Below are 15,244 nucleotides of genomic sequence, written 5' to 3' on the forward strand. Positions count from 1 at the left end.
CTTTGCCTGCGCCGCGTCAGCTTGACAGGTTTTTGAAGCGAGGGGGTAGAGGGTTAAAGGAGAGCTAAGGTGGGGGATAACAAATCTGGAATGCGAGCAGGAGAGGGCGATGTCGTGTTTGGTGTGGACACACAAAATGGGGTCGGAGTCTCATATTCCCTGGTACGGGGATAGGTTTTCCCATTGGCATTTGCATGGACTTGCTTTGAACGGATTGTAAAGGGTCTGACAGGCAAATGAAATATTCAACGTTCACGTAACACATCGCCAGTGCTCTGAATCATGTCTATGCTGCTGCTACTCCTGGCATTTTGCCACGTCCCTACGTTAATATCAATGAGCATCAACAGGACATCAACGCAAATTACTTTTTGGGGAACAGATCATATGCCATACACCGTAGTGTTATACTGCCATATATATTTCGTCGTCACATGACTTGGATAATTCAAACGACAAGTAACATCAAACTGGCCAGCTCCGGGATGCTGTTCATACAGGTCCAAGGCTCCAAGCATATTTCACAGAACGACAACTAGAAAGTTTCGGTATTGATACTAAAGCAAACAGGTGCGAGATGTATGTCAAGCTCACCGCCCCAATCCATATCAGAATTTGGCCGTAGCGCCTGGTCTTGGTTGTACGAACGCGTCAGGTGTTCTCTGAACGCCTGTTCTCGCTCGTCATCGTCGAGCTGCCCATTGTGTATGACCGTTCAAACAAACCTACATCGCCAAAAGGTGTGCAAAAGGTATGATGCAATACCCAAAACTCCATGACTATCCCTCAAGCCTTAAGAATTCCTTTACTCCATAGTGTGTTTTGCAGAAACAAACATGTCCAATTCCTTTGCCTGTTTTCCAGTAATTGCGCCATGCTATTTACCCACCTGAATAAGTCATTTGTGCACCGGGCATATGAAAAGAAAAAGGAAGGAGAAAGAAAAGAAAACACATTCCCGGTTCTTGTGTCTAGCAACCAAAATCATGGGCTTCGTCATGCTTTAAAGTAGAAGTAATGAGACGCCCGAGGGCTCGAGATATCCCTCGTCTTGCTCGTTGTCTAGTCAGACCAAGAAATCAGGCCTCGCTCACGGCCATTCTCATCCAACTCAACAAACTCTGGTGCCCATTCACCCCGTTCGTCTTCAGCCTCCAAGTCGGTCAACTCCAGTTCTACTTCTTCTCCATCTTCCATAACGACAATGCCCTTTCTGAGGTAGTCGCCGCTGAGGTCCCATCCGAGATCTGTCAAGACGGCCTCGAGCCTGGAGAAGGCTGTGCTGACGGCAAGATGGTCTGGCGTAACAATATTCTCATCATCTGAGAGGAATTCCTCCATGCGGCGTTTGTATATGATGAGGGCAATACGAAGCTCTCGGCACCTGGTGTCGTTATTGTCAAGGACTGAGCCTTCCATCCATTGACTGCTGTATGCGATTTGTGCGGCGACGGTGTGCCACACGGATGCCACAAGCAAGGGTTGCTTTTGCACAAGAAGATGAGATTTGATAAGGAGCTTGAGTAGCATGAACCACCATTGCTCGAGGCTAGCGTCGTTTCCAAGATGTACGCCCACAACGAACGCAAACTGAAGCTCTCCAACCAAGTCCTCATAAACCAGATTGTTCTTTGCGTCTTCAATCTGAGACATGAGATAGATGCTAGGATCGGTAGCCTCTCGTGTGCGCTCAGACCCGAGTGACTCGATTGAGAAGAGCCTAGTTGTACTTTCAAAAGCAAAATGCAACTCTCGCCGTTGGAGATTCCTATTGGGCACGGCTCGCTCCAATTCTACCTCGGGAGAGAACTGAAGGGCGCCTTCTGCACGATCAAGGGTATGCACAATCCAGCCACCTACCTGGGGACCTGTGATTCGGTTCAATACTGTGGCATTGATATGAGTCGTCAATTGATTCCAGATGCTGCGGTTTCTCTCGATCTGGGACACAGATAGCTGGCCACCACCATCGGTGAGCCGCGACGGGTCGACATATGGAACGAGCTGGGCATGAATATTCGGCATGTTCTCAGCACTATTGCGAGATTCTGAGCGAGTGGCTTCGGTCAGCATCTCGTTGTACGAGTCCCATTGCACAACGTGAACATGGTCCTGAGACTCCGAGCCGAGGAGCCAGACCCCGGCGCGTGCAGCAACACCGCTTGGGTGAGCAACCCAGAAGAAATGAGGACCAGCTGGGACATCCCTCACGCCCACAAAGTTCTGCGCCGTGAATGAAACACTATCGTAGGCGACGACAAAACGTTCAGGCAGATCAAGGATGACGACTACATCACCCCCTCCCATTTGATGAGCCTGGGGGTCTCTGGATCTTTTGGTTGGGCTCACAGATGAGCTCTGGCGACTGCTATGCTGGTTTCCGGCCAGCCCATAGGCACTTTCAACGGGAGATCCTAGAGGGGGGGGACCTTGGTCGTCGTCGTCAATACCAGTCTGTTCCGATATGCGAGGAGACGATTCGCGTCCCAAGACTCGAAGAGTTCCAAGCGGGTGGACGCCGACAACGCTGACAGATTCGTGTGATGTGGTAGAGTGCGCCCCGGCTGATCTTGTCGAGTTGGATTTTCGAATGCCTCTTGGCGTTGAAGCAGAGGCCCCTTTGGCGTCCATATTGAAGCTATTACCCGAGATGTCGCATCCAACGAGAGGCACGTGTAGATGGATGCGGCAAGAGTTGAGTGGTGGGAATCAAGTCGCCCTACCGGACCCTCGCTACGGCGTCGTACTTGTGTGGCGAAAGATCCGGTGCCTACGAGATTCTTCTCGGGTAGAAGCTCTGGTGGATATTGTAGAGGTTTTGATATATCGCGAAGCTGTCACTGGTGACTAGCCAGGAGGATAAAATGTCCCCAATCAAATAAATAAGAGGAAAAAAAACAGGTACCTGGGTAGGCATGTAGTCAAAAATGGTGACGACTTGGCGGGGCAAATGGGCGAGATGTCCCACATGTGCGTGCACTTGGGCCAATGACTACCGTGCCAAGTTTATGTCGGAGGAGGAAGTTGCGAAATAATGTAGAAAAGTAGGAAAAATAGAAATCGATTTTTTACCGATCCACCTTGTGCTTTTTTTTTCGGTTTAAGCGAGAGAAACATGAAACCTTATATAAGAATTACGTAGGACCTTGCACACCTTGAGAAACTGGCTCGGAAAAAAAAATATGTCCAAGTACACTTGGGAGCGCAAAATCCAACTTAATTTTGACTCTATGTACCTATACATGTTGCAAATTTCCACTTAGACTTTTGACCTACAGCATGATTGGCTTTTTACTCGGCCACATTCTCGGTGCTAGGAACAGAATCAACTTCACAGACACGCGCTCTTCACTCCGATCAAGCAAGGTAGTCAAGATGACAGCCTGTTGGCTTCTGACGTCAAGGTTCCAAAGCAAGTTTCATCAATGAGGAGTTTGGGACATTAGGTTAGCTGTGGCACTCGATAAAGTTGGATGATTAGCCAAGTACAAGACGGACTCGTACGAAGCGGTGATGTAATTCATATTGCGCCAAGGTCGAAACTCGGTCTTTCAGAATCTTTCGCAACTTAGCGGCAGAGCCTGACTTCAGCAGGGGGTTAGTCGGGGAAATTACCGTAGGGTGCGTCTATTGTAAGTCTTATGCTTTATCGCGACATGGACAATTTAGACTCTATTTTCAATGTCAAAAAAAATTGGAGTCATGCCGACATTGTTTAAAGTTAGTCCAAGTAAGGAGGCGTCGGCGTGGTGTTGCCGCCGGCAACATATGGACAAAGGGCCGGGTCCAAAGTTAGTAAACTCACCTATTCGCTTGCCTGGCGCCTGTTTCCGTGACAAGAGAATGATTTTCATTCGTCAGGCTATACACATCATTTTGCGTTTGTCTTGTCCGGCTCTTTGACTTGGCTCGCGCGATATGTAGTCTCAATTGCGAGGGCGGTTAGTTTGATTGGACGCCGAGAGTGACGCCGAAAATTGGCGCGGTGCTAAACCTTGGAAGATGGAAGGCGAGAAATTCGGCGGAACCTGGCGGTACAAACAACAACCTCGGGGAGGAAGGAGAAGGGGAACGGGGGTATGATGAAGATGAATTAGTTGTTTGTTGATGATGGACAGTGGTGGTGATGTGATTATTGGACCGTATAGCAAAATGGAATTTCGCACAGTGTGGCCGGGAACTAGTAGTGGCAAGGAAAAAGACTTGGACTGGAAAGGGCAAGGCCAGTTCCAGCATCGCGTATACATACGTACGTGTCATTGCTTACTACGGCGTTCATTATTGGTAGGTGTTGAAGATGACAAACAACACAGTGGTGTGATGTGCAAGTTGATAAAGTGCGGGCAAGGACTTTGTGCTGTACGTGTCTGGTGTGATGTCAACATAACAGTGTACTATTGTATAATAGCATGTGGACAATGAAAACCAATAACCAAGTACGCAGGTACGGAGAACGGAGCAAAAGCGACCGCATGCACAAGTGAGCAGTTGACAGCTGGAGCTAGCAGGGGGGCACCTGGGGGCGAACTACTAGGTGTTAGGTGCCTAGGTACCTAGGTTGGTAAAGACTGGGGTCGGGGGTACGACATCTGGAGACACATGGCACTTGACATGCACTGGGCACTTTATGGCATGGGACGAGATGACGTCCATGTCTGGACATCGGGAGGCACCCTGTTGCCTGTCTAGCCGTTGATTGCACCTTCCCAATATAAAGGTTACAGGGGCCACCTGGGGGCGGGACCTGCACATGTGCTGTATGGAGTCTGGTACTAACTACTTAGGTACCTAGGTAGTAACTCGACCACCAGACCGCACTTCCGGGAACAGTTATTCCCCTAGTGCAACCAGACGCAACCGCGGTCACAACATTGAAGCCAGTCAGTCCATGTCTCTCTCGTCGGCGGTCGCGACTCGGTAGGTACACGTAATACTAGGGACTTGTGGTTGACCGAGGCACGTATCTCAACGGTGCATATCATGTACATTGTATACATTGTATTGATATCACAGCGGGGCTACCCGCGCAAGCACTAAGATTGAAGCAACATTTCACCTGCCTCTCTCCACACCTATATCCATTTGGATATTATCACATTGCAGGCCGTTAGTTCGTCACGGTTATACATGCACCAACTACATGTAGCCAACTAGTCCCCTAGTCACCCGCTAGACACCGCCTCGCACAAGCCTCTATCGCTCGCATTGCAATCTCTAGTCGCCAATTTAGATGCCGCCGCCGCCGCCGTTTCGCCAAGTGGCACCCCGTTTTTCGAACCAGAAGATCAACCGGCGCGGGCGCCTTTTTAGTTCCTATGCATGCCCACCTTTCCCCTTCGAACTACTTGGTCCTGGCTCTGGTTCTGACTCTGTTTCTATTTCTAGTCCTGGCTCTCCAACTAGCATCTAGTTCCCATGGCGCCGGCCCAGGACACAGAGAACAGCGTCGGTAACCCGATCCGAACTTACACACGCCCCCCCCTTCCTTTGGTGCCGGGTGCTAACGGCAACCAACAATTGACGAGGCCATGTCCTGCCCGCGCATCATGGCTTGCCTGGTCATGCTCCCGTTTTAGTTTCCGTCGACTAGTCACAAACTGGGGAAAATATCCAGATCGATCTAGTCGACAACGTAACCATGCGTGATGGGGCAGGGTGCTGCAATTCATCATTTCCATGGACGTTGGTCGGTTTTCTCAACGTGGCCAATCCCTTCTGCAATTGGGTCGGATCGGTGGGTCGCTCCGCTGGTAACCTGCAACGTTGGGGAAAATGAAATAGATTATATATAGTGACACTCACTACATAGCGTTGAAAACCAGCAACCATTAAAGAAAAATAATTGATGGAGGAATAGGCTGCATTTTGGACCAATCTCAAGACTCTGTTTTTTTCAGCCACCCTTTACGCCGTCCCAAGGCCACGGTGCACTTGACGTCTTCCCACGTTCAATGCTGTCCTCCTTGGAAGGGGCCGCCCCCTTTGCACCTACCTCTTCTCTCTAGTTAGTCGTGTGTGACGAAACCCCTTCTTCACTCCACGTCGTGTACAACCACCATGCACACATTCTTACCTGCACGCTTCGCTCACGCAGACCAAGACTTGCTCCTTGGGCCCTGGAACTAGTGACTCTTTCTTCGCACCCCCCTCCTTCTCCCTTTCCCGTCCCGTAGCATCCTGGCATCCAAGCAAGGCCAATCGGGCACCTGCATGGCCCTCGTTTTGCGTATAGCCTCGTTACACAACCTCGTGCTAGTTCCCGCGCTGCTTCCAAAACCGGACATGTAGACATCCCCGATATTGCAAGCCAGCCCGGCAGCTTTGCAAACCATTGGCTACCCGCCTGTTGGTTCCGTGGCCTTGGGCTCGACTAGTATTTCTAAGTTTGGACCCCAGAGCGCACTTGGACGCACCTACCACCAGCCATTGACATCCTCGCCCACCAGTCGACCTGGGTCATCTCGAGTTGAGAAGTACCTGCTGCTGTACGGAGTACGTACTCGTGTACTCTGTAGGGGTACGTAGCAGGCAGTGCCTGACGGTAGTAGTCTCAGCCATTGAATACACGACTGCATTGACCTGTGCAAGAATGCAACTCGGCATCCATCGGCGCCGTCACCCATGATATATCCCAAAAGGCCACGAACCGTCATGGCTCACAACTGCCCCAAGTACATCCCCCCCCCTTTCCCCAAAAAGTCCGTATCGCCGTACCACCTACCCTCCTCGCGTGTAACCACCATCGTCACCCTGCTGTCTTACAGACCACCCGTCACACGAACAATCTCCCTCCATCCACCTCGTGGCCTTTTTTTTCCTCGGACCACCGTCGTGCCATGCACACGCCTCTGTGCTTGCGTGCCTGGCCGTCCGACGGTCCAGGGGATGCCCCCTTCCAAAAGCTGTCAGTCGAGCGGTCCAAGGTAAAAGAGCAAATGCCTATCTGGGTACCTACTAGGTGGGTGGGTGAGCCTCGCACACGGCGCAGCAGAAACAGACGCGGGTTGGTGGTGGTTTATCCCAGCATTTGATTTTTCTTCTTCTTGATGGGATTTTCTTGTACCACGTCAACCCGATTGCCAGACGACCGGTGGGGCCCCCAAGCCTCTCCTCCTTGTGACACCACGACCACTGCCCTGGGACCTGAGATCGATCTACTAATATGAATCACAGGGCATGGTTGCGTCGTCACCGCAGCCGCGTGGGGTGGCGTGCTTTTGTCTTTCGAAATTCGCCAATGCCGACGAGGTGGGATCGCGAAGACTGACGACGACAATGACAACCACCCACCACCACCACCAACAACAACTACTTGAATCCACCGCCACTTGGAAACTAGCTTCTGACTGCCGTCATCACCTCCCGTCAATTTTCCTGCAACTAACTCACTGCGCATTGGAGGTGCTATCCAGACGACGCGTGACTCTCCCATGTTTATTCTACATGTGTTGACATAAAAAATTCATCACAAGCTACCTCCGCATGTACCAATTGTAGGGGCGTCTCTGCAAAACGTATATTTGTACGTTTTCTTGTAGTAAAAACAATAGTTTGCAATTATGAACATGTCCATCTCGTCTTCGCTTCCGCTTCATCCCGCACCACCATCATATGTCTCGGTGCGTTTTCGTCCAACGTGATTCTTGTACTTCTGCTATCGCCATAACAGTAGCAAATACATGGGCGAACAGGCTGCCATCATTTCTTCGTCTTCTTCTTCTCTCTCTCTTTTCTCTTTCTCTCATTCCGCCACTTCATTAAGGTTAACGTCATCATCGGTCTAAAAACCGGGTATTGCACCATCATCGTTAGTCTTCTGCGATAGAGTCTTGTCGGCACGCATTACTTCATCTTCTTATAGAGACTCTCCTCCCAGAATTGCCTTGCGGCACAGAAGGTATACCCTTCCCAAAAGAAGAGGCTCGCTTCATCACGCCATCTTTTCATATCCTAACATCCCTAATGCGCCAGGTAATCAAACTGACCACCGTAGTCTCGTGAAACAATGCCCTCTACCTCCCATGCACCGTGAAACAACGCAAAAGTAAAGTCAACCTTTCTCCACCGGTCCACCCAGCCATTTCCCCAAGAAATAATCGTGAAAATCAAAAGTTGCATCATGGCGAACGAGAAAACCAGTGAATGTCATACCAAAGGCAGAAGATGGGCAAGTACCATAAGAGTAAGATCAAAGAAAACAGAAAACACTAAAGGAAAGAATGCAAAAAGAAAACGGATTAAAAAAAATTTCAATAAGGGACAAACTCGAACCATTATGGAAGGCTGAAAGCCTCTTGAGGCTAAATATATGAGCGTGTCCAAAGACAAACCATGAGAGCTCTTCACCCCAATACAAAACGTACAACAGTCGAGAATCTGTTGAGGGTATATCCGACCCGTCCGCCCTTTTCTTCGAAAAATCTGAACGCCGAGAGCCGCTCCACCGCCATTGCTTGAACTGGTGTCCTCCTACGGAGGCGACTAGGTCAAGGAGAGAATTTCCCGCCAACCATGGTAATTGTATTGAGAGACATATGCGGATTCGTACAATGGCCCAGTATTTTACAAGTCATGATTCCGGTCTGTTGGTACCCCAGGTGCGCAGCCACTTGCCTTGGCTCACCGAGAACACGCCACCCTAATGGCTTGGAGGAGGACCGCCATTGGCTGGAATGCATGTCAGTATTCCTTCTGATTTGAATCCCAGGTTATAATTTTCGACTTACATTGGTTGTACATGTTTTGGGTGGGCTGGCCGTATGGCGAATGAGGCTGGTAGTTTGGGTACATGTGGCCGGCACCATAGTCTGCAAGTTGCTGCTGTGGGACTGCTCCTGACGGAGGAGCTGGATACTGATTTGGTTGATATCCAATGGGAGGCAGCTGAACAGGCCGAGAGCCTGGGTAGGTCGAGGTTGGAGGGACATCAGGGCCTTGGTCAGGTCCACCGTTGTGTGCTTGTGCGGCGGCTGCGGCGGCACGGTGTCGCTCTTCCTCAGCCTTGCGCTGTGCCTCCTCCTCCTTCTTGCGCTGTTTCCATTCCTTACGGATCTCCTTGAATTCTGAAAATAAGAGGTTAGCATGCAAGTCAGTCGGGATGATTGTAGGTCAAGGTACCTTCAGGAGTTCGTTTCTGTCCGTGGGATTGCATGGTAACGTGAGCATTCAAGTGGTTCAGCGTGCCGTAAGCCTTTTCGCAGCCATTCCAACCACACTTGTACATGCGCTCAATCTCTTCATATCGTCGGCGGGGGCGCTTGTGCTGCTGCGCTCCGGGAATCGGTACAAACGAGTAAACCTCAAAAGCCGTCATGTTAGCCATTTGTGGCATAGATTACGTTGTCTGGTGGTCCTCTCCGAAAAAGGGCGGGCTGGGGGCTAATCCTCTGCTTCGCTGTACTGTGGCGAGGGGCCAAAAATAGAGTTCAACACTGTGTTCAGTGACGACTCGATCGCAGCCACGCCAAGTTCTTTCCCAGACTAGGTGAACACATCGCGGAGAAAGCCATGCAAGAGTTGTTCTATTCTAAAACTTACCTGATTTGGCCTTTGTTGAGCCTGTTGTGAGGCCTGAGACGGCGAGTACACGGGGTGCCCAGACGCAATTTGACTATGCTGAGAATAACCTGTCCAGTCAGGACGAGGCTGCGCATAAAGACCACTGTTTGTATGCGAGTAATTGTGCGTCATGTCTGGATTTGCAGCGTATGGTGAATGTTGGCCGTAAGGGTAAGTCGGGCTAGGTGCCGCAATGGACGGGTCTATAGGTACTCCGGTGTCAGAATGAACGGTATGGGCTTGATGGTTTCGCCCATCCTGCTGGGTAAATGACGGACTGTTTTGTTGCTGCGCCATACCTCCGCTGCCGCTGCCGGTCGCTGGATGGTATGAACGCTGGATATGCTCCTGGAAGGTTCCTGATCGCGAAGACTGAGGGTACACGCCGTACTCAGACGTAGGGGTCGCCGAGCTCGGATAGCTGACTTCTTGCTTGACGGGATACTGCGCACCTGACGCGTGATCTGCAGCCGAGCCTTCAGAATGATTGTCGCCGAAGCTGCTTGGGTAGGGCGAGGGCAAACCTGTCTGCGAGTAGTCGTGAACAGGTCGGTCCATAGAGGTACGACTAGTCCAGAGGTTGCGTAGAGTCGCCAAATCAGCCAAGTTCGAGTGTCGCAAAACAAGCTCCAAGATGTGCAAATTGACCAACACCAGACTTGTCTATGCTGGTAGAGGCAGAAAAAATTTCAAGACAAAACAGCAACCGGTAGCGATTCCGCGAAGAGACGTATAAATCGGTTGATGGGCCGTTCACTTTCCGAGTGTCCAGCCGGCGTCTGAATGTGGACGAGATTGGCAGCCCAGAAAAAAAAGAGTAAATGTTGCAAGTAGCAAGTTGAAGGATGAAAGAGGGGAGAGCTGATGAGGATAGAAGTGATCCCTGTTCAGGCGGATATATGGCGTATGTATATACCCCGTGGTGGGTTTGATGACGGTTCCTGGTGGCAGGCTGATGGACAATGGCTGCAGCAGTGCAAGTCCGTAATTGTACTGGTACTTTGGAGACGGCGCCCGTGCAAGCGGCCAAAATCGAGGTTTATAGTTTATTTCCCAAAGGTTGATTGATGACACCAGGAACAAGACCGAGTACTTTTGAGACGGATCTCTGTCGCTGGGGACGGGGGTTCCAAGGATGTTTGCACACAGTCGCCCACGATCAGAGGATAAAGTCGAGGGGCTAAGATGGCTTTGAACCCAGATTGCGGAGCGCGACACTAATATAGTGCAGTATCGATTGTGGACTCTGCCGAGCGCCCAATTCTAACTGAGCCTAGCGCCTGACTCGAGATGGGACCTGCTGGGACCTGCTAGGACTTTGCTGGGACTGGAGGAGAGAAAGAAAAGGGGTGGGGGGGGGGGGGGGGGGTGAACGCAAAAGATTGTCTTCGGCGATGAACTCTGACCGCAGCAGAGTCAGTCAGGTGGAAGACAGCCCGAGGTCGACTCGGGAAAATGCGCAAAACCGCTGAGATGCGCAATTCACGGCAGAAAATCGCAGATCGCAAGGCAAGCTTCGGCCGCCAGGCTTGAGGCTTGAGGCTTGAGGCGCGAGGCTTCAGGCGTGAAGCGGGCAGGAGGCCGGGAGGGCACTGGTGCTCTTTCCTGTGCGTCTGTTGCCTAGTTGCAAGTTGCGGGCTCGAAAAATGAGAATGTGTGGCAACGGCCGAGGCAGCGATAATTGTTGTTATTGTTGTGCAGCAGCGCGATGCGGGACCCGAAGAAATTTGATACGGTGCGCTGGCGAGGCAGAAAATATGAACAACGGGGACCTTGAGTAATGAAGAAGACGAGCGGAGCAATTGGGCGCGGCCCTCGGAGCTTGTGCACCAGAGGCTGCTTGGGATAAGACAGGACAGGACGGTGGGCCGACTCCAGATAATCAGTCAGCGACCCGACGGCAAATGCTCAAGGGCAAGTGACGGGCAAATTATGTGCCAATCAATAACAATCTCCGACTGCTTCAACCAGACACGGCGTGCAAGCACGAGGTACGCACTCTTGAGGCCTCGCGCAGACAGGATGGACACAAGAGTCCTCCTATGCGAGCCAGGTCTGGTGTTACGGCTCCGTAACCCCAAGAAAATTAGTAAACTGTGGATCGATGATAACACAGGCAGGCGAGGTTTTGAATGCAAAGGTCAGTCAATGTGTAATGGATAGGAAAGAGAGAAAAATCGGGCGGCCGACTTGGCACAGGCAAAGATTACGGACCGACGACAGATGCAGGCTGCGAAGGGCTGGACCACCAAACATCGGGGCCACGGAAAACCACGACAGACAGACGTGGGGGAACCACACAATCAGAACAACGGATGGAACCCAGTGATTGGGACCAGCGGGAGGACTCTGGAGTGGTGGGCTTTTCGTCTCTCGTGGGATTTGCCTATTACACAATACAGATACGTCGTGCTCCGTTCGTTCGAGATGGAAGCAGCGGTATTATGTGAGGACAGGGGAGGGGGTGTGAGGCCAAAAAATCGGGTTATTTCCGCCGTAGCGCGAACCTGAGAGGGAGAGAAAATGCAAATGGCACTTGATGGCGATCCGGCGAGCTGGATGAGGCACGCGGGTTGGCGGGCTATGAAAAGAGAGGCTGGCACAATCCGGAAGATGCTACAAGTCAGTGAGCGATCAGTGACGCTGTTTATTCAGTGACCTTTAGGTTGTTGATGATGTTAATGACGATGAAGATGATGATGTGCTATTGCTGTTGTTTGTTGTTGTTGTTGTTGTTGTTACTGCTGCTGTGGCTACTATTGAAGGGGAGTCATGACGACGATGATGACAATGGGAGGTCAAGGCGGTGGCAGCCAAAAATAATGCGGCCGGTATTCGTGGGTGAGGTGTAAACCACAAGCGCGAGATCTTCAACCCTGCTTGGTAATTTGTCAATGTCCCGAGGCCGTCTGGTAACCAATGACTCGGTCAGCCGTTCAACAATGACATCAGCCAGAGGGCAAAGCCAAAAGAAGAAGAAAAGCAAGGAAGAGGTAGGGAGGCGGCGTAACAGCGAGAAAGCAAAAAGGAAAGAAGAAAAAAACTTGGCCGAGAAAGAAAGAACCAAAACAGAGCAAGCCTGCATCCTCACGAGTTGCCACTGGTGACTGGTGACTGATCCAGACGGGGACACCGATGAGGCGATAGAGGAGGTGAGGTGGACGGTAGCAACTTTGAAGACTTGACAAGAGTCTGGTCCGGTGCTGGCGGAGGAGGAAGGGCCCTGTAAGCCCTGTGAGGTCTCTGTAGCCCTCAACCCTGGAGCACTGAAAGGCTTGCAGTGCTGGTGCCAGCGCCCTCAGACACTCTCTGCAGGGGGTGGCTGCAGTGATCCAGCAGGGTGGGCGCGCAAGAAGGATGGTGGGGCCCGCTGGGGCCAGCAGCAACAGAGACCCTCGGTGTCCGCTCTTGCTGAGTGCTGATTCCTGGGAGAAATATCATTGATTAGTTTCCTGCCCCCTGTGGCTCTGTGGCTCTTGTGGCTCCCTGTGGCTCCCTTTGGTTCCCTGCTCACGGAGCCAGACGAACCAGGATGGCCAGCCCCTGCACCCCTGTAACTACCCTAGGGTATACGACCAGACAGCCATACTCACTCAAGTGCTACCTAATACCAGAAAGCCATACAACCAGACCCTTCTACCATTCTGCTGGCTTCTGGGAGGTCGACTGCACATGTGACATTTTCGAGTCCCCCGGCCGGCTACAACAAAGCCCGACAACATTGTGGCGGAGGGGGCGTACAGGGTGCTCAGGTGCTTCGAGCAATCACTCTCCACTCATTTGATCGAATGCTGCTCTCTTTCTCCCTCCTGAGTCGATGTCGGGCGTTGCTGCAACACGCGCGACTGGCTACGTATTTACCCTCATGTCCGTGCCGGGATTGTGGCGATTCTCAGACTGCAGGCCGTGTCCGCCGGCTGGCCACTATTACAGCCCTTTTCTGGTATTAAACTTTTTTTGTCTTCTGGCCTGCCGGAGTGGGCGACTCAATCACTGACCAGGGACGTTGATTACGACGCTGCTGCGAGCGCGTCATATCTTCAAACTTCTAGGCGTGTGGTGTATATGTATCGGTACTTGTCAAGCCGCATTCCTTGGTCCCCAACCCAGTGACGTTCAATTCAGACCCTCGCGAGAAAGCTGGAATGGACAAGTAATCGGTATTTCGGTTTGTGGGTATCCCGAGTGCTACAATAAGGCAGGTAGAGCGATAAGAAAAACGTGGATGAAGCTGTCCGAACTCCTGGTCTGCCCTAGACAGTGTCAAGTGCTCTTATATGAACCGGGGGCACTGGGCCAGCTCCGTATTACAGTGGGTGTATATACAATATGTATAATATTGTATATACAACATACATACGTACAGGATGTACTCTCTCCGTCGGAGCCGATTGCCCCGCGACCAGGGTTTTTTTTATCCGCCGCGTTCGCACCGACACAGACAACTTTGGAAGCTGAGATTTCAAAAGGTCTTGGCCACTGAAGTGGACTCTTATTTTGCAGTGACAGCCGCCTGAAAAGAAACCCGTTATGCCTGGGGACATTTGGCGAGTATTCATACCTCATATGCCAGCTCCAACTTCCGACAATACAGTCTTTCTTTGTAAGGCGGTGCCATGTGGACGGAAGTCTTCTAGCCTCCCTCCTCCTCGAGAAACAATGATGGTGATGAGGAAGATGAATGTCTGCCAAGCGGAATCTTGGATGGCAATATTAATCAATGACCACTTCAACCCTCCAGTCCTCTTTCTATACAATACATTTGCTTCTCACTCTGGTAGCTCGCGGCGAAGGACAAGTATGGAACTCATTCAACACACAACATTGCGCTCCAATCACAGTCGTGGTGGCTGGTTCCACAAAAAAGGGAGACTTTAACAGCGAGGGCGCGGGGAGGGTGCGAGGCTGACTATCACTGGCTGCGGATATCCTTGCGAGCTGGGGTGAGGGTGTGCAGACAGAGCGAGGGGAAGGGGTGGTCATTGTAGGGATCGCAGGGTTTGTATTCAAGGCATCCTGTACTCCGTATCGCCCAGGTTGATGTCGATGTCGTCGTCGGAGTAAATGCCCATAATGGCGAAGTTATTCGACTGGGCATTGGACTGTGGGGGGCGGGAACCTTGACCGTTGGGCCATATCCCATGTTTCTTGTGCCATTGGCATTTCCTGTCAGAAAGTCCTGCTTGTTTGTCATTATCGTGAGCAATGCGAACCAGTCAAGGTGCGAAGTATCATTTTTGCAGTCAGCATTTCTCAGTAAGATGTGAGCTCCGAGATGATCGTCTTGGCTGCTAACGGAAGTGGAAAAGAGGGGGATCCAGCTGTTCTGAAGGGCCAAGGGTTGGCTTGGTTACTTCCCCAGAGTTCCAGCGACTTGGAGGCAATCGAGTAAGTTACTTAGGTAGAGTGCGTGGTAGACGACTGTCGACGAAGACGGTCAACCTGGAGAGACAAAGTCTGGCGCCATGATCACCGTGGCCGCGGTCTCGGGCACGTTTTGCCTGGTGTTAGGGCCCAGCAGGTTGGTTCACGGGCTTACGCTAGCCTATGTAACACAATGTGAGCCTCTCAACCTCGAACTGTACTTTTTGCAGAGAATGGAGTGCCGGAGTACTCTCAACAGACTAGTCACGTCGTGTTCCTGGATCAGGATTGTGGAGGCGGGTGAAGGGTGAAGGGGCCAGCC

The 15,244-nt window shown here is 51.5% G+C and overlaps 2 protein-coding genes across 2 annotated transcripts; both read right to left on the reverse strand.

Moving 5' to 3' along the window:
- Positions 1-519: 519 nt before the first annotated feature.
- J3458_001011 (uncharacterized protein) lies at positions 520-3,011 on the reverse strand. The gene has a single exon (XM_007809801.2). It carries the CDS (start codon positions 2,629-2,631, stop codon positions 1,063-1,065), a length of 1,569 nt encoding a protein of 522 aa, XP_007807992.2. The 5' UTR covers positions 2,632-3,011; the 3' UTR covers positions 520-1,062.
- A 4,487-nt stretch (positions 3,012-7,498) lies between these two features.
- J3458_001012 (uncharacterized protein) lies at positions 7,499-10,905 on the reverse strand. Its single transcript, XM_066116476.1, has 3 exons — positions 9,538-10,905; positions 8,727-9,298; positions 7,499-8,667 (listed from the first exon to the last, which is right to left on the reverse strand). Exons 1-2 carry the CDS (start codon positions 10,114-10,116, stop codon positions 9,089-9,091), a joined length of 789 nt encoding a protein of 262 aa, XP_065978358.1. The 5' UTR covers positions 10,117-10,905; the 3' UTR covers positions 7,499-8,667; positions 8,727-9,088.
- Between the last annotated feature and the right edge of the window lie 4,339 nt (positions 10,906-15,244).

The sequence above is a fragment of the Metarhizium acridum genome (genome assembly GCF_019434415.1).
Source record: "Metarhizium acridum strain ARSEF 324 chromosome Unknown scaffold_1, whole genome shotgun sequence".
Taxonomy (NCBI): Eukaryota; Fungi; Ascomycota; class Sordariomycetes; order Hypocreales; family Clavicipitaceae; genus Metarhizium; species Metarhizium acridum.

Coding starts and splice junctions, on each gene's coding strand:
- J3458_001011 (XM_007809801.2), bottom strand. CDS start 2,631: ATGGACGCCAAAGGGGCCTCTGCTTCAACGCCAAGAGGCATTCGAAAA.
- J3458_001012 (XM_066116476.1), bottom strand. CDS start 10,116: ATGGACCGACCTGTTCACGACTACTCGCAGACAGGTTTGCCCTCGCCC. Junction 9,299..9,537: donor CTCAACAAAGGCCAAATCAG/GTAAGTTTTAGA, acceptor ACGGCTTTTGAG/GTTTACTCGTTTGTACCGAT.